Here is a 13,971-nt window from a genome sequence, read left to right as displayed (position 1 = left end):
AAAAAGAGAAAGGGAAGAGCTCGCCAAACAAAACCTGCGGTAATTGTTTATCTTTCTCTCGAAGAGCTCGCTTTCATTTCGAGCCCTCATTTCCTATCACTTCATTGAGCGCTTCATGCTTGCATGATGGCGGTCGATGGGTTGAGAAAGGAGGAAAAACAGGGCGGAGGACAGACGTGAGGTCGCCTGCGTTCAGGAATATTTATATAACCGGTGGAAAGCGTCTATAGGTGCTGCTTTATGATAAATGCGGGTTCTGCGAGTTGCCACATGAAATGAAGAAAAGAGGCGTCTGATGAGTATGCGTGTGTCTCAAAACCTAGTAAACTGCCTATATAGACAACATCAAAAGCATCACAGCGGCTCCCTTCCGTACCAGGCCAAACTAAACACAAGCACAGTTTCTGAGATTGATTCATTGACAATCAAAGGTTTAAATATACAATCTAACAGTGTGTACATGTGTGCAAACACACACACTCAACCAGAGACAGTGAGAGTGCTTCTTCCCTCAGTTGTTGTTCCCACCTGCCTCTGCATTCCTGAGCATTTACAGAAGAGAGAGAAAGAGGGATCCAGAGTGATAGAGCGAGAGAGAGAGAGAGAGAGAGAGAAGGGGGGGAGAGAGAGAGATGGAGCGATAGAGAGAGAGAGAGAGAGAGAGAGAAGGGAGGGAAAGAGAGAGAGAGAGAGAGAGAGAGAGAGAGAGAAGGGAGGGGGGGAAGAGAGAGAGAGAGAGAGAAGGGAGGGAAAGAGAGAGAGAGAGAGAGAGAGAGAGAGAGAGAGAAGGGAGGGAAAGAGAGAGAGAGAGAGAGAGAGAGAGAGAGAAGGGAGGGAAAGAGAGAGAGAGAGAGAGAGAGAGAGAGAGAGAGAGAGAGAGAGAGAAGGGAGGGAAAGAAAGAGAGAGAGAGAGAGAGAGAGAGAGAGAGAGAGAGAGAGAGAGAGAGAGAGAGAGAGAGAGAGAGAGAGAGAGAGAGAGAGAGAGAGAGAGAGAGAGAGAGAGAGAGAGAGAGAGAGAGAGAGAGAGAGAGGGGGGGGGGGGAGTCGGAGTCGGAGCTACAAAATGGAAATTTGTTTGACCAGAAAGCTATTATATTGCATAAAAAAAGTATTGTTTTATTTGTTTTCGCTCATTTTAATGCTCTTGACGCACACTGGTTGGCAAACAAAAGCAACAAATAAAATGATAAAGATTCACATGACTTCCAGACATAAAAATCCCTGATATTTCCAGGTGTTTTTCTGTCATTCTCAAACGTACTGTGTTTTTCTGTGTCATTTTTCAATTTACAAGGTGTTTTTTACATAAAAACAAAACAGGGCTGTTGCAAAAGTCTGTCCTGTGGTTTGGCTTGCTAACAACACTAGACAAGGAGGTAGAAAACACTTCCAATGACCTGACAGAAGTACATGCACATCAGCTTTCTCCACTGTCTGCTCCAAAACTACACTTCCATGCACTTTTAACGGCTCTATATCTTTGAGTCAAAGTCTGCTATGGGGTGATAATGGAGTTAAAGTGGTATTTTTTCACTATTATTTACAACAAGTCATCATTGTCGTGGGTTTAATCGATCGATTTTTTGTTATAAAAGACAATAAAATGCTTTTTCTGAAAACCTTATATTAAAATGTGAATCTTTCATCCCTTTCTGTTCTACTCCTGTAATATTCATTATTTCTTGAAAATCCAACGAAAATAAGTAAACAAACTTTAATTTACCAAAAAAAGATGAAACATTTTCACATGATTTATTTAAGTACCTCCCAGTAGATTTTGGACTTATCTTATCCTTCTCTCTCTTTACAATGGGGTATATGCATACGGGGCGATGACGTAATCTCAGCCAGCTAATATCGCCAAGATCATGTGCATATACCCCATTGTAGTGGAAACTAAACACTAAAAAGTTACATAAAGCAAATTATTAACATTTTTAAAATGTGCAACATAAATAAAATGACATTCATGTTAATCCTTAACATACACGCTTATCAGAAATCACCAACACAAAGGAAAAAAAAAATTATAATGAAAGCTAAATAAAACGAACAAGAATATGTGGTCGCCTGCGTTGAAATAAAGAACTTTTGCATAACCAATCATCTCAAGTCGCTAACTTCAGCATCTCTTTAGCACATCTAACTCGTCATCTGTCAGTTATTGGACCAATCCGGAGGATCCCTGCTAGATGGACGTGATGTCATAGTGAAGTCCCATTCCACTGTCTCTTTAAAAAAGACTAGAACCTGCTAAATTCATTTCACGTTCACCTCATGCACGCTCAATGATGGCAGGTTGGCCTTGAACACAGCGTGTGTATTATCCGTCTATCTCACTCAGACGCACCGAGGGTTTCCACATTAACCTCATGGCAAGCAGCTCTTAGGACTCATGAAAAGCCTCTCCAGATGACGGGCAGCCTCCACACAAACACACAAAGACGACCCCAAAACATCTCTCAGAAGCTTGTTTCCTTTGGCCTGCACTCGGAATTCGCAGGAAGCTTTGGGAAACACCTGGTGGATGGAAGCGGAGGGGGAGATCCTAATTCGGCTCTTGGTCCATCTCTTGCCAGAACCCTACAGCCCTACTCATCCACTCCATTAGAGACATTCAGATATCTGAAAGCCCAGCGGAGTCCAGGGCAAAACTGCCATCAGTGGGCCAGGCAAAGAATGAAGCCGGCGGGGCTAGGAAGTCACGTCTCGAACTGGACGGCGGTCTGGATTCACTGCGGCAAGAGAAATGATGCTGGCTGGATCTGATGTGCCAAAACCTCCAACAGAGCCTCCAACCAGCGCCCTTTATGCCAAGTTGAATTTAAAGAGAGGAAAGTTAAAGTTCCTGGCACGGTTTTTGTTTTTGGTTTACTTCAGTCCTGCTCTCACCAAGCTCATAATACATTACACCTAAAAACCGGTCTTTGCTTAAATAAGAAACCGGGTTGTCTAATGCATCTGAAATTGGGGGTCCAAAAACCATGGCTTCAACGTTTTAATTCTCCACATCATGTCATTCCAAATTTGTTTGTCCTGTTCGGAAAAAAAACGTTGATAACCAAAAAGACTTCCATTGAATGGGAGACATTTTCTCAATTTAAAAAACCTCTGCATCACTCCACGATCAGTTTAAGCCTCATCCAATATTTCAATTCAAGGTAAACGAGTGAAAGCCACCGTGAGAGATCTGCGGTCATCGTGAAGTGGTCATGCTTTGCCAATAGACTCGGTGAGGGGTACAGAGCGTTCTCTGTCTAAAGAGACACACAGCAGCGCTCTGAAGCTGTCAGCAGCTCATTCGTGAGGGTTCAGGGATATTGAAGATCCACAGCGGGTGATGTGTGGAGGAAAGGAGGCCATGCTGGAACGACACGCTGTGCGGAGAGTAATTTCAAGGAGACGTCCCGGGACGCCCACAATAATGCCGTATGCCTCGGTGTTAATAAGTGGCTTCTGGGTGTAGGTGAGAAACAGGCAACCTTCTAACCTCACACTAATCTCACGGTGTGGTAAATGAGCTCTAGATATCTGAGAGCCGGGCTGGGGGAGATTACCCACGGGTAAACCGGACTCCAACCGAGCGCTATTCAGTATTCCACACGTGCAGCTCTGCAGAACCCGCCAGAACGGAGAGAATCCGCTGAAACCGAGAGACGCACATACAGGACTGCAGATAAAGTCTGAGAGAGGTGAAGGTGGAAGTTTTGAGTGGATTAAAACGGCGCTGCAGTGCAGAGAACGGTGACGGCGGGTGAATTAATAATCTCACCGCAATGCAGAGATGCGTGACGGTTGGAGCCGGGGCTAAATGATGTCATACGGCTTCTTAACCGAGAGCTCAACAGATAAACACACTGTTGTAGATATAAAGTATCCTGACCAGCCATGAGCTGTGAAAAATGATGATGCTAGCATGAGAATGAGAGAATGGATGAATAACATTTTACACATTTTTTATGAGAATGATGAAAGTGTTTTAAATATTCTGCATGAGTGTCAAACTTCATTACCAACCAAAACAAACCAAGAAAAAATCAAGAATTACTTAAAGGGAACCCGCTGTATAGAGAGATGTATGGCTTAATGCATTGTAATAGCCTTACACTACAAGCATTTGTGAACATCAAATATTTTCAGTTCATAAAAAATATATATATATAATTCTCATTTTAATCTAAAGAGGCCGCAACGTTCTTTTCGATGACGTAAACTGGTTGCACGCACAGCTAGGGAGTCAAACTAAACACAGACACACTAATCAGTTCTTCGGTAAATGTAAGGTACTGTAGTATAATATATATATTTATACGTATGTGTAACAATGTTCACAGCAAGGAAGAAGGAAGCAGGATCCGGCAAACGTTGAACAACAAATTTTCAATAAATAAACGAACAACAAAACGAAAGTAAAATGATGCGAGACCGGTGCAACGCGCAGCAGTTAAACAGACGCTTACTAATACTGAACGTGTTCTTCTTTTATGGCAGGCAGGCTGGCTTGTGTCAAGAGGACATACCGCCACCTACTGTCCCTGTGTTATATATCTGCTCCTATGTTTTACATGTCATATTTAACTGGTATATATAGAAAACGTGTGTGCTTAGCCGTTGCGAAAGAGAACAGGTTTAGGTCGCAACCATTTGACATCACGGATTCTGACGCAAAAAAAATGGCGACCTCCAAGTAAAGATATTTGTTCAAAGTTCATGAAAACTGTGACAGTTACACAGTTTTTTTATTTCACAATTAATGCCATTGTTCATATTAAGCCATACATCACTCTATATAGAGGATCCTTTTAAAGGAGGAATGTGGGGATTTTAGAGGTATCTAGCGGTGATGTTGCGAATTGCAACCAACTGCTCACTCCAGACTACAGCGGCTGACAGAGAACTAAGATGTTGTCACTTTTTAGCCTCTTTGTCGAATGACATAATGTACTTACAAAACACGTTCTGTAGAGAAGTTTGTCCGTTATGGGCTACTGTAGAAACAACATGGTGAATTCCATGTAAGGGGGCACGCGGTGTATGTAGGTAGTAAAAACATGACTCTTCATCATGTTAGATCTTTATACACATAGTTATGTATATTATATTGCATTTCCGTCAGTAGATCCTTTAAGAGAGAAACAAAAGTGTCCACCTCTCTGAAAATGTTTTCAGGTGATGCTGTAGTATGCGATGCACTGACTTGATCCTCAATCGCTAATAACTTTTACATCTGTTCCCTCTCCTACATCTGCTCTGGACCAGTCTGTCACTTTTATTTACATTCTTTCTCTCCTTCGCCATCTCTATCCACCCTACACAAATCAGCTGTTCGACAGCCCGACATCTCCTTAGGCCCGGACGAACATCAGCCAACAGGTTAGTCGCTCAACTGCGTCTGCACAAGCTGCAGTCCCGCTGGACATCTTTACTGTTACGCTCTGCCGTCTCAAACACAACTCTAAATCCCGGTCTGAACGAGAAACCAGCCACAAGCCAAGAAGGTGTGGCAGTGACAGCTAACAGTGTTTCGAGCTGCAAACTCAACACAACTAAACAGAAAGCCAACGCTAGAAACATACCTCAAGATTTTCCACGGCCTGTCTGCACCAGGAGGCTTACAAGCTGTAAAGCATGAGATTGTGATATTGTGCTGATGATTTCTGCAGATCAGCCGCTGTCTGGGGTTGACGGCAAGTCAAATGTATTAGCTTTCAGCATTTCATGTCATCCAAACTTCAATTGGGTTGTTATATGATATTGGATTTGCATGGCAGTAGCATTATATAAAAAATTAAGAAAAAGACAAGTCAAGAAAGATTAAGATATACGTTAAAGTCCCAGTGAAATTAAGAAATGACGATTTTTCGTAAATAGTTTATCAATGTGGGTCATTCTCTTTTTAAAATCGTGTGCCCTCAAAATCTTCAGTTATAATCTGAAAATGCACTTCTGTCCTGTAATGACTATTCATCTCTTGGGCGGAGCAGAGCCTTCGAGAGAGAGAGTTCTGCAAAGGGAGGTCCAAAATGCTGGAGCGTCACGTGATTCATGGTGCCTTCAGATAGTTCCAGGATGTTATGTTTTCTCTTCAAATAATTGTTTTATTCATTATAAGGCTTTCATCTTTAAATGGGTTAGAAGTTTATCTCAGTTGGTCGGTTTAGTCGCAGCTCGATGCGTTACTGGTAACTTCCGGGAACTATTGAAACTGTTAAAAAACTGTTCCATGGAGTCAACGGAGAAGACGCGACTCTCTCTCTCAGTGGCTCTGGGGCGGAGCAGCTGTTTACTCCTCCTCTTCGACTGTCAGATGGCGTTTATGCTAGTGCACTTTCTTTCAAAAACGAATAACTCTTGCTACGGTTGCACCTGGCATTAACACTACTCCAGACTTTTCAAATCCCGATAACGGAGACTTTTGGAAACACTGCAGCCCCCGTTTTAGTTTGAAAATTTGCTTACCGATTGGGTCGTCTGTATCATTGTGTTTGTTTCCCTCGAAAACGAGGATCGTTTACGGTTCAAAAAGTTGTTTTCGGTTTAAGTCTTTTCATACGGCAACGGGTAATACAAACACCACCTCAGTCTGCTGCCAGTACCATTTCAAAACGCAACGGCTGTTTTCAAACATCCAATGAAATCGCAGAGAAGGACGAAAGCCACGGCCACAATTTTTCTCAATCAAAATTACATTTCAATCGGAAATGCAAAATACGGAAGTAAAACTGATCCCAACTTTCAGTTCATGGGGACTTTAATGGCTGTACAAACCCTGCGAGACTTCAAATAAAAGCAAAAAGTGGAGAACAAATGAGATTTCAAAAAACATTTATATCTTCTGCAAAATCTACATCAGAGCGAGCAGATAAAGGGAGAGAGATGATTCTCCAGTTGCACAAGGTTTCCAAGACGGTGGCGCTGCGGTCACTCCAGGATGAATCTTCGGGGAGCAATATTGAGAGAAACAGATTACAACAGCAACCGAGCAGAGAGGTGTGAGCCGTACAGAGGATTAACACCTTTAACTGCTGTTCCCTATACCTCCCCAAACATCCTTCACCTATAACATCCCCTCATCACCTAATACAAGAACTGAAATGATCCTTACAGCTCTATGAATATCTTACAAGTGCTATGAATGAGAGGATAGATGCTAATGCCTTATGAAACATTGAAAGATATGGATTCTTACATCGCTAAGAATAACCTGCTTTTGATGCATAGCAAAGAAACATATTATAAGAATTTTCCCTGTTTGCACCCAAATCACATGGATAAATACAATAGATAGAATAGGATGAAAAGCTTTTTTCTTTTTTGGTTCATATGGAACACTGAGGTGTACCTTATAGCGCATCTTGGGGCAGGAATGAACATAGAAACCCAGATAATAGTAGGCGAGTTTGGGTGACTGCTTCTGTAACTGCTTGGTGAAGGCAATCTCACTGAAAACACAAAAACACATACACCAGCGTTTAACTGAGATGCAAAGCATTTCCAAGTTGAACAAATTTCAAAAAAACTTTGAAGCATCATCTTAAAGGGGTCATATGGCGCGAATACGTGTTCTTTGTGTCTTTGGTGTGTTCTAAGTTGTCCATGCATTTATCAGACACGTAAAATTGCAAAAATGAAAGAGTGGGAACAAAAGGAGCATTCTATCTAAAAGCGAATGCTCACCCAGACCTGCCTGAAACGCCTTGTGTAACCACACCCCCACAAATCTACGTCATTTGGTGGTCTGATTTGACTTAGACCCCCCAAATGTTTACGCAGATGAGGTGGCGTACCTGTCAGTACAATTGAAGAGGAAACCTGATGTTCCATATATGGTCAGAGGCGTTACATTTCCGTCACAGGCTTGAAGTATTCCACAAATCACTACACAGTGGTTAACTGGCCAATCATAGCACACCTTGCTTATCAGAGCCATGAGCTTTGTGGAAAATACAGTGTTTTTAACCTTAAATTGTATATACACATCGCATTACATCTAAAAGAAAACCATAATATTTGTTTTAGCCGCATCATCTGACCCCTTTAATATAGTCTGTGATATATATATATATATATATATGTCATGCCATTTCATCCCAATTGTTAAATACATAAAGTCAGACAGGTTTGACGGATGAAGACTGCAAAACATAAAATAATATTAAATAAAATAAAGTGATAAAGACATTTTTATATTCTAAAACTCATCTCAAACCTGCTGTAAATGGAGACAAAACAACGGAAGCATTTAACAAAATTACCTGATACAACCATTTCATTTGATTCTGATTTACAAACATATTAAAGTTTACAAAATGTTGTGATGCAATAAATATTGAGATGAATCTACTGACAACCATTAAATAAATAAATCTTGCTGTAGAGGGACCAAAACAACTGTTGTTCCACAAACAACCATTTGAATGCGTATGTGGAAGTGAGAAAAAGACAAGCGAGGAGAAAAACAAAAACAAGTTACCAAGAAAAATAGAGGAGATTTGTACCTTAGCCTTCAGCCAATCAAATGCCTCTCTCTCTCTTTAGTTTTGTTTTATTCCCACCACAAACCTGTTTTTCTTTGCCATAAATAAATCTCCTTTTTCTTGCTTTTTCTGTATTGTTTTCCCCCAAAAATAAAAGGAAAACGTAGGACAAGAAGAGGAAGAGAGAGCGAGCAGCCAAGGCCGAATAAAAGAAGTGGAAAGTGAAATAAAGCCAGAGAGAGTGAGAGATAAAGAGAAAGTAGGAAAGAGAATCGTGGACAAACAGCGAGGTGCAGGAAGGTCACGCGGTCGCTGCCAGGTTCCTGGGTTCCCATCCCCTGGTGACAAAGCCTGGCTCTTTGTGAATGAAAGAGGGATAAGAAGAGGCCGAGGAACTCATTCACAAAAAAAGATGGAGAAAGAAGAGGAGAGAGAAAGAGAGGGCAGATACACCCCCCGTCTCAATCGGACCCCCAGCCCCCACCCGCTCGGTTCTGGCAGGCGGTTGAAGCCCCCATTATCTCCCCTTCAGTGATGTGACACCCCTACTCAAGCCAATTATACCCCAGCGCTTCACCACAGACGGGACGCCTGCTTAATATTAATGTCACTCGCACACATCCAGAGAAAGTGGGAATTGTTTGGATCATATTTCTTAAACGACACAATGTGTAACTTCTGTTGGTCACATTTACAACTCACTGAAATGCTAACAATAAATACAAATAGTGAAGTTTAGGTCACAAAAAGTAAAAATTCATTAAATCAAGATTTGTATTACAAGAACTTATATTTTAAATGGAAAAATCACACAGATGTTGGTTAAATAGATGAATCTATCTAGAAAATTAACTGAAACTAGAAATTAGGATTGTTAAGAAGAAGAATCATATTCTAAAAACTACAGCCTACCATCTAATTTAACAAATATTATATATTAAAGTTAAATATAAAATGTGTAAATCATTATGCAGAATGTAAATATGAACAGTTTTAAACATCATGGTATGGCTTGTTTTAAAATAGCGTGAAATTACAAAAAGAAAGTTTGGATGAAAAAATGAATCCGGAGGGAACAGAGACAGTTCACCCAAAAACAACTCTTGTCATGACAAACCAGTTTGACTTTCTTTCTTCCGCAGAACACAAAAGAAGATCATTTGAAAAATGTTGCTGTTCGGTTTTCAACATTCTTCAAAATATCTTCTTTTTTGTTCTGCAGAGGAAAGAAAGCCATACAGGTTTGAAATGATGGCAGAATTTTCAGTTTCAGTATTTTCATTAAGGATGTTTTGCATTATTTCAAATATATCGATTATTTTCTTTTGATGTAAGTGTCTAAATTAGCATTCATCGCACTTATTTGTGCTCTCTCCACACGCTCGCACGAACACACACACATTGTCCATCTCAGCATGGAGACGCATTAGTGAAGAGTGTCACATTCTGACATGCAGCAGCACAAAGGCACTGACCCCACGCCTGACACCAGCTGTTCACAACACAACACAACCCAGACTCCGGCTTCACACTCTCTAACGCTCTCTTTACTTTACTGTCTGTGAGAAATGAAGCTCCCGGGCCCCTCGACATGCACACCTCGCTATAACACACACTCACATGTGGGATCTTCTGTAAAGTGTAACCTAATCAGGTGAGAAAAACATCACATCTGTGTGAAAGACCAGGAGGCACATCACATTGAAACTAGAGGCATGTCAGCACGAGAGGATGTTTGATGTGTTATTCTGCCGAACAAAAAACATTTATGTGATTGGTCAGTACATACAGCGGGTGGTTCCAGACCGAAGAGAGCTGCACACACATACCTGAGAGCAGAGTAAGTGCCCAATGAGAGCGAGGAGAAGTCAGGATGATAGTAGAGGTACACGGACGACACGCAGGAGGGAAGGATGTCCAACACCCCCACGGCTACTATTCTACCATCCAACCAGTACTGCTGATGGAAAGAACCATAACCCACATCTGGACCATCAGGCGCTGTTGTGGCCTGGAGAGAGAGAGAGAGAGAGAGAGAGCAGACAATGAAAGTCGTTCCGTGTTTAAAATATATATTTTATTTTAAGAAAGAGAGTGGGAGTGAGAGAGACGGAGAGAGAGAGAGAGAGAGAGATTGGGAGTGAGAGAGACAGATAGAGAGAGAGAGAGAGAGAGAGTGATAGAGAGAGAGAGAGAGAGAGAGAGAGAGAAAAACGGCAAAAGAGAGAAGATCACACAAGAAAAAAAAACAAGAGAGATTTAGAACAAGAGCAAACTAGAGAGACAGCAGGAAAGAGAGATGCGATACACTCTATAGTAGAATCTAAACTTGTATATATACATATATATATACATATATATATATATACACTGCATATTAGGGATTTTAAAGAACAACTATCGGTCGATTCCGATATTGGTCAATTCCATACAGTAATACACAATATTAGATAGTTTTTCTGCATTCAATTAATTTTACTGAACATGAATTGGATCCATTTAACATTTTAAGAGAGGCACAAGTGTAAATGTGCATAAATGTAAGTTAAGTTAAACTTGTGAATGTGTGTTTGTGTACAGTGGCCTGCTAATCATTCCCAAATGTGTGTCGCAGGACCTCACTGCAGGCATGCACAGATGAGGAGAGGCATTTTAATAAAACTCTTGCATGAAGAAAATGATTGTCATGACTAAAACACTGGGCAGGACGGGGCCTCTGTGAGCCAACGTGCACGTAAATCAGAAGCCAAAAAACGAAACTACTGTTGTGTCTGAAGATGAAAGCTCCATTTCTTTCATGTGACTCACGAGAGTCTGAATATTTACGTTTGCCGTTCCGAGTGGCAGTAAAACCCCAAAACCGTTACCTGCCCGATATCATATATCCCTCTGGAACCTTCACACTCGCTTTTTTCAATCAAGCGACTTATGGAAGAGGTGCTTTATTCGCTCGATTACCCCAATGAGACTTCAAACAGCACAGCGGGCGGGGGGCTGCGGCCGCGGCCGTAACGGGATCTCTCGACGGGCCCCTCGGCCCATCTGGGTCCGGTTAGCCCTGCAGGAAGGCAGCTTGTTATCACGACACCAGGGGAGCGTCTCGGCCCGAGAGCATTCAGAGCCGCCGTGCGGCTGACCTTCAAATTAAAACCAACACAAACTCACAGACTCGCAACTCGGAACGCACAAACTGACCCGAGAAAGTGTCTCGCTCAACGTATGAAATTTCCATCGCTAAATATCCTCGGCTCTCTCTAGCACCTGGAGAGGTTTTACAGTAAACCCATTCATTTCCCCCGGAGAACACCGCATTCCACATGTATACTTTAGTTATTTTCATTCTGCGTGCATGTCGGACGGGTCGGCGATCTGTCAGGCTTAAGCACACACAGCCGGTCGAGATGAAGGTGCTTTCATAGAACGGCTAACAGTGATGATTAAGGGCTTGCGGTGAAATGGAGAGCCTTATGTTCTTTTTTTTGTTGAGCCAGCCCGGCTTTTAGCACCACATGTGCCTGTGCCACATATGAGTCTGACAGGGCGAGCCCCGTTTCAGCCAGAACCAGACCGGCACGTCTGTCACACTTACTCACCCTTCGGCGGCACAGAGTCCATTACAGAACGTTAAACTCTCAGCACCACCTGACAGCCACGCATCTTTCATTCATAACGATTCAACGCTTCATGTTCTTGTTACGTTTTTCCCGAGCGATGTTTTAGTGAAAGGCAAGTATTTATGAGCCCTCGGAGGATATACGACTCGAAGGGTCATTCTAAGCAAAAGTGAACCGGGGAAATAAACCCATTCCCTTACGCGAAGCCATTAGCAAAGCGTACATCATCACTTTATTGAGCCATTTAAGATTTTGCGATTCTGGGCGGCACCTTTCCACGATTCATTTTAAGACCTGGGGTACTTCATTGACCCGTCTGGGGATTTTAAAATTTCTTTCAAACACCATCAAGATGAAATGTTCCTTCCTTAACTCACCAAATTTGTTTTGTACCATAAAATACGAATTAAAATGACTTCGGACATGTTCACACTTCTTTTCTCTTCATTTTTGAAGCTGACAGCGTTTGTTTTACATTATTATCCTATAGAGTAAACCGTGCTTTCCAAAAAAGTCACGAGCGCTTTTTTAAACGCAGCTCCGAATGCCTTTTTAAGTTTAAACTTTTCTGAAGAAAACGCCCAACTATGATCACACACATCTATGATTGCAGCAAACGTCCTCCGTTTATCCCTCACAAGAATAACCAAGGGTACTCGCATCTTAAATGGGTTTCTGGAATTGGGCAGCGATCCCTTCAGAGTGCTCACTTCACGTTCTTTGCCCTCTGGACTGATCATGGCCTGCACATGCTCACTTTCAAACCAAATTCACTTCAGGAATGATTTCACAGTAAAACTCTCAGTGTGGCTGTCAGACGTGTTTATGTAGCCATGACCCAAGTAAGGCAAATGGCGTCACCTTGACCCAGAGATCACACCGTCGGACGGCCTAATGACTGCGCTTGTGCCACGGTGAAGGCAAACACACACACACAGCGCCAATGAAAGAGGCAGGGCACAAATCACAAGCATATGGTGCACTGTTTCTCTGTGTCGGTCTTTGTTTGTCCCGCTCGTGTCGTGCTAAACGTCTGTGTGCTGTCAGTCGAGGGGACGGCAGCAGGCTGTTTGTCAGACTAAAGGCCAGTTAACATTCTTCTGGTTATACAGTGACGTTTCATGTCGTGGCAACAAGAGCAGATCATACAAAATAACCAAACACTGTCACACAGTAAAGATGCTTGTGTAGTAAAGCACAGTACTCCAAGACTTTAAAAAAAAATACAAAGAAATTACATTCAATTTTCATTTTTCTTAGTTTCGTAGTAGGTACTTTGTGATGCAGTAATAGTCTAGCATGAAATGAAATACCCCATTTTAAATTTATGATCCGTTAGTTTGAGATTATCCAAATCTTTTGATTTGTTTAAATTAAAATTGAAATCTTATTTAAAATTAACACAAATTTTTATTCACAATTATTTAATTTCTTTCTTGCTCTGACGGGATGTATAAAATTAATTAAATTATATTGCTCTAGTGTGTATTGTATATATATATATGTGTGTGTTTTAAAATTATGTTTACCTGCCAAGGGACTGGGTATGAAAATTAGCCTGCTAAATTCGGTAAAATCAATGATATGGAAACATTAATGTTAAAATAATGTACATGGTCCCTTTCAAAAAAACGTAAAAAAATGTATAATAAAAAGTTTGTAAAATAAACACACCTGCCAGCTTTTATGTTTGAAAAAAAACTGACAGCTATTGCTAGAAAAAGTCCATAAAAATACAAGAAACATGTAAACAACTTAACAATAATGTGAACCGTATTTTTATCGAAACTGACTCTTTCTTTTTACTTAATTTAACATTGTGTCAACAGTGCACCAAGTATAAAACGTCAAAGAATTGACAGCTTAAAACATGAAAAGAG

General features: G+C 41.4%; 1 protein-coding gene across 5 annotated transcripts in view; it reads right to left on the bottom strand.

Moving 5' to 3' along the window:
* Positions 1–13,971, bottom strand: part of LOC130431830 (arginyl-tRNA--protein transferase 1) — a 60,388-nt gene that overhangs the window by 19,859 nt on the left and 26,558 nt on the right. For all 5 annotated transcript variants that reach the window (XM_056761032.1, XM_056761033.1, XM_056761036.1 and 2 more), the window contains 2 exons: positions 10,307–10,488; positions 7,343–7,442 (listed from right to left, as the gene is read on the bottom strand). In XM_056761032.1, the coding sequence (XP_056617010.1) occupies positions 7,343–7,442; positions 10,307–10,488 (282 nt within the window). The remainder of the gene's footprint in view (positions 1–7,342; positions 7,443–10,306; positions 10,489–13,971) is intronic.

The sequence above is a fragment of the Triplophysa dalaica genome, chromosome 11 (genome assembly GCF_015846415.1).
Source record: "Triplophysa dalaica isolate WHDGS20190420 chromosome 11, ASM1584641v1, whole genome shotgun sequence".
Taxonomy (NCBI): domain Eukaryota; kingdom Metazoa; phylum Chordata; class Actinopteri; order Cypriniformes; family Nemacheilidae; genus Triplophysa; species Triplophysa dalaica.
The sequence above is the reverse complement of the archived record's forward strand: the minus strand, read 5'-3'. Positions and strand labels throughout refer to the sequence as shown.